The sequence below is a fragment of the Sander lucioperca genome, chromosome 22 (assembly GCF_008315115.2).
Source record: "Sander lucioperca isolate FBNREF2018 chromosome 22, SLUC_FBN_1.2, whole genome shotgun sequence".
In the NCBI taxonomy this organism is placed as follows: domain Eukaryota; kingdom Metazoa; phylum Chordata; class Actinopteri; order Perciformes; family Percidae; genus Sander; species Sander lucioperca.
Window position 1 is genome coordinate 15,845,788 of NC_050194.1, and position 5,000 is coordinate 15,850,787.

The 5,000-nt window shown below is 42.2% G+C and overlaps 1 protein-coding gene across 1 annotated transcript in view; it reads left to right on the plus strand.

Annotated features, from left to right (window-relative positions):
* Positions 1–5,000, plus strand: part of LOC116061369 (integrin beta-3) — an 18,650-nt gene that overhangs the window by 1,221 nt on the left and 12,429 nt on the right. Inside the window, exons 3-9 of the mRNA XM_031315531.2 lie at positions 500–704; positions 894–1,146; positions 2,019–2,181; positions 2,400–2,561; positions 2,721–2,816; positions 3,363–3,452; positions 4,059–4,193. Coding sequence (XP_031171391.1) covers positions 500–704; positions 894–1,146; positions 2,019–2,181; positions 2,400–2,561; positions 2,721–2,816; positions 3,363–3,452; positions 4,059–4,193 — 1,104 coding nt within the window. The remainder of the gene's footprint in view (positions 1–499; positions 705–893; positions 1,147–2,018; positions 2,182–2,399; positions 2,562–2,720; positions 2,817–3,362; positions 3,453–4,058; positions 4,194–5,000) is intronic.

The window sequence follows — 5,000 nt, forward strand, 5'->3', positions numbered from 1 at the left end:
TGCATGCGGATGTAGTCATATTTTCTGGTTCAAACTAATGAACGCAATGATTTAATACTGTAAAACTGGTGGTCAACTTACTCAACCTACTCAACTTCAACCTGAGTACTCTGGTTTATTGCTGAGACTTCTTCATGTTCAGAAGCACTGGTTGAAGTATCAGATGGTGTTCAGCTGGGATGGATATTTTAATTTAAGGTGGAATTTGCCTTTAAGTCCGGAATTTGTTGGAGAGATGTTGGAGTGCTTCTTTACTCACTAAATATGGATTCACACAGGAGTTTTTAATAGAAACATAATGTTGGACCATTTGAAGTTTAGCCTTCATATGAATCCAATATGCTCTTCTCTCTTAACACAGCTTTACTACAGATGGGGATTCTTTAAATAAACGATTTTTTGATTACATTTTTAACACATTAATTTACTTCCAAACCAGTGAGGAGGTTGCTGGAAACTGCTTTTCTGTATAACATGTAAAAAATGCCGCTTCTGCCAGGACTTTGGCCAGGGGGTTGCCAGTTCTTCTCGCTGTGATTTGAAGAGTAACCTGGTGGCAGCAGGCTGTGCTCTATCAGCTCTGGAGTCTCCAACCAGCAAACTGCAGGTGATCGAGGACCGGCCCCTCAGCAACAAGGCCGCGGGGGCCACACAAGACGTCACCCAGATAAATCCCCAGAAACTACACATCACCCTCAGGCCAGGTAGGGTTTACCATCTGAGTTTGTGTTTTTTACAACAGTGATGCAGTGTCTAATATACTAAAGGAGAGATATTTTGTTTTGATTTAGAGGGGAGTTACATACAACCGTAGAACTGTAGAAGTTACTAATAACATCTTGCAAATCTATTTAAAAAAAAAAAAAATGGTGTTTCTGTATCACACTTACCAGATGATGCTAAGCGTTTCACAGTGAAAGTGCGTCAGGTAGAGGACTACCCTGTGGATCTCTACTACCTCATGGATCTCTCCTACTCCATGAACGATGACCTCTTCCGCCTGAGGACACTGGGCAAAGGCCTGGCCGAGGCCATGAACCGCACCACAAGCAACCTCCGCATGGGCTTTGGGGCTTTTGTGGACAAGCCACTCTCGCCCTACATGTACATCTCCCCCAAAGAAGCTGTTAAGAACCCCTGCTACAGGTAAAAGACAAGTTTAAAAAGTACTTCATACAGTACTTGCATCCTTGTGAATTGATGTTATGCATGTCCTCTTTCAGTGATTTCATCAACAGTGTATTATTCAACCATCTTGGACAACACAGTGGTCCTCCTTAAGTGTCCTTGTCTGTACAAAAGTACCTAAACTGAATCCAGATCTCTCTGTAATGGAAAGTTTCTTTTAGTGGCTGCATTCAAGCAATGTTTTACATTCCTAATAAGCAGCCACCAGTGTTGATTTCAGTGGTTGTTTATGTCTGCATGTGGGAAGTAGCTTCATTATGCAGATGATGTCATTTTGTGAGGACACCTTTAAACACAGCATTGCACAGTAAAAATGCATCGGGCTCAGAGTCATAGCACTTGTTAAAGGCTTATAGTTGCTTGGTCAGCTGCTCTGAATCAGCCGCAGGTAATCTGCCCGACAATGCAAACTGTCATAACCCCACCCAAAGCCTCCTCTGAGGTTGGTTTGGTGGTTTAAGGTCTCTTGGGGTCATTTACTTTCCCGCTATACACACAGTCTGCCGAGCTCCAGCCTCCAGGAATGTTTGGATAAAAGATAAGACGTGGAGAAGTGGAGAATTTCGGTCCAGTAGTGTACAATACAGAGAGAAAGAGGGTCTACTGGCACTGCAGGAGAGCCATTTTAACCAAATGTTAATCTTTGGGAAACAGAAAAATATACTGATGAACAGGAGAAATGACTCTAAATCTGTAGGGATGGCAACGTTGGTCTGCTGGTCGATCCACCGCTTTGGCACAGACAACTATTGAATGGATTGCCATGAAACAGATGTTCAGATGAATGAAGAAGCTGAACCCTAATCAGTTGATCTCTGTTTCATTGACAGCATTAACACCACCTGTCTGCCCCAGTTTGGCTACAAACACGTTCTGTCCCTGACGGAGGAGGTGGGCCGCTTCACAGAGGAAGTGAAGAAGCAGATGGTGTCCAGGAACCGCGATGCCCCGGAGGGAGGCTTCGATGCCATCATCCAGGCTGCTGTGTGCAAGGTGGAGAGACTCACTCACTGTCTCATGACTTTGTTTTACAGTCTTTGTCTCTTTTGTCACACTTGTACAATTATAAACATTTCAGGATTTTCAAGAGAAGAATTAGATGATACAATTAAAGTTAATCAGAAAGAGCTTTGCTGCTTTAGATGAGGGTCCACTAAAAGTGTATTCCCTCATTCAAAAGCTGAATTGTTATGTGGTTTGATGGGAACTAGGAGCAGATCGGTTGGCGCCCTGGTGCATCCCATCTGCTGATCTTCACCTCGGACGCTAAGACTCACGTGGCTCTGGATGGTCGTCTGGCTGGAATCGTGCAGCCCAACGATGGGCAGTGCCACCTCAACTCTGACAAAATGTACAGCATGTCTACCACCATGGTTAGTGCATATTTAGTGTGTGTTTGGTGCGCAGACAGTAAACAGAAACAGTATGATAAAGAAACAATGAAAGACTTTGTTTAAATAAGTGTATGAAAAGAAACATGTCAGTGTTCATGTCCGCATGTGCTAACCACACCGTCTGGTTTGGCCTCACAGGATTACCCATCTCTAGCTCTGATCACAGAGAAGATGTCGGAGAACAACATTAATCTCATTTTTGCTGTCACCAATCCTGTGGTTCCTCTGTACCAGGTCAGGAGCTCTGCAGTTCACACTCAGCACATCCAGCATTTTACTCTGTTCAAGTTCTGTTCAAAAGCGTAAATTAAGCATTGTTTTTCAAACTGAAACTGAGAGGATGACAAATCCCACTCAGTAATCATCTCATCTTGAACACACTGTAGCTAAAGTCCTCCAAACCTCACTGGTTTTAGACTGAGATTCTTGGATCCTGCTTTGGAAGAATGGAAACTCAAAATGAATCACTAATACACACAGCGAGATACATACTCAGTTTTCCCCAAACTGGAAACACTGTTGCAACTAACTGTTAAAGGGAAACTGTTATTGTTCATAAAGGAAAACAGGTCAAGAATGTAACAACATTGGGATGGCATGAGGTTAGAGTGTGATACACTTCTGCTTTATTAGGGTGTTTTCACACAACCATTTGTGGGTGATATGAGAGTACAGGTTTGGTGCAACTCTCACAACTATCGTCATTAGTTATTATTATTAGTTTCCTGACTATGTAGGATGACAACAGTCTTCCAGTCTGTCTGTCGTTCTGTCTTGTAGAACTACAGTGAGCTGATTCCTGGCACCACAGTAGGAACACTGTCAAACGACTCGGGCAATGTTATTCAGCTCATACTGAAGGCCTACGCTGTAAGTCTTACACACACACACACACACACACACACCAGCCTTAGACTAGACGGTGTTTCAGGGGATGACATGTGTTAGCTGACACACACCCACAGTGTCTGAGTCATACACACGGTCAGGCCAAAGTCTTGGTAGAAGTTCCACAGTGGCTGATGTGTGAAGCTGACCAAATGTGTGAGACTCCTGCTGGCTTTGTTTCATTGTTCATGTTTTATTTGGTTCATTATACAGAGAACAGGTGAATTAGCTGAAAAAATAATTTTAGCTTTTTTTAGCTGGCTGTGATTTTGTGATGTGTGTACCGATGTACATACAAGCTTGTGTGTCAATGTGTGCACTGTACATCCAAATTAATGTAAAGGCTTGCATTTAATTAGAGCAGGAAAGTACGTTATTCACACAGATTGGGAGACGGAAATAAAAAAAAAAGCATTCTTTTCCGTAACAGTCAGCAATATGGCAGATCAGATATGATTTTATTGAGCATGGGATTTGGCTCGGCACAACCTAATTTAAAAACTAACATGCAGTTTGTTTCATGGCACAAGTCCATATACTCATACTTTCATGTGTAAAGCCGCTGTTTTCTGTCAATGGTGTCGCCAGAAAATCCGTTCCAAGGTGGAGCTGGAGCTTCAAGGCGTCCCAGAGGAGCTGTCTCTGTCCTTCAACGCTACTTGTCTGAATGGAGAGCTTATCCCTGGCCTCAAATCCTGCTCTGGACTCAAGATAGGAGACACGGTCAGTCCATGTCCACCTTTTTGTTTGGCTGTGACCCCTTAAAATTAAGTAATGTCTACTTTTAACCAAAGATTGATTTTACATTCATGGATGGTTTCTTTGAAAAAAGATATAAAAAAATTTGAAGTTTAAATTATCATTTATGTCCCTATTATATTTGTCCAAGGACCCCAAACCAGTCACCAGACAGTTGTATCTATTGTTACGATATTTCTAGAAATGATGTCAACATTCTGTAGCTGGATAAGGCAGATTGCTGCACAAGTAGAAAGAAAATTAAACTTAATTTTGTAAAATTCCCTAAAGAAATGGTTTGTATAAAAAAATAGGTGCAAAAATTGGCATCCCATTGAGCAGATGCAGTGCTTGTTTTAAGAATAAATTGTTTTAAGGATGCAATAGGCTAAATAAACGTTGGGAAGACCAAGGTCATGAGGCTCAACACCAAAACCCACCAACCTATCACAATCGAGGAGCAATCCCTGGAAGATGTGGTCGAGTTTGTATACCTGGGAAGCAACATCAGCACAGATGGAGGAGCTGATAAAGATGTTGAGCTGCGCATCAGCAAAGCAAGACATGCCTTTAGAACACTCCGACCTGTATGGCTCTCTTCCCAGCTCTCTAGAAACACCAAAATCAGAATCTTCAATACAAACGTAAAATCTGTCCTTCTATATGGCTGTGAAACCTGGAAAACCACCAAATCAATCATCGATAAACTACAAGTGTTCATTAACAACTGTCTCAGATACATACTGAGGATTTGGTGGCCCAACAAGATATCAAATGTAGACCTGTGGAGAC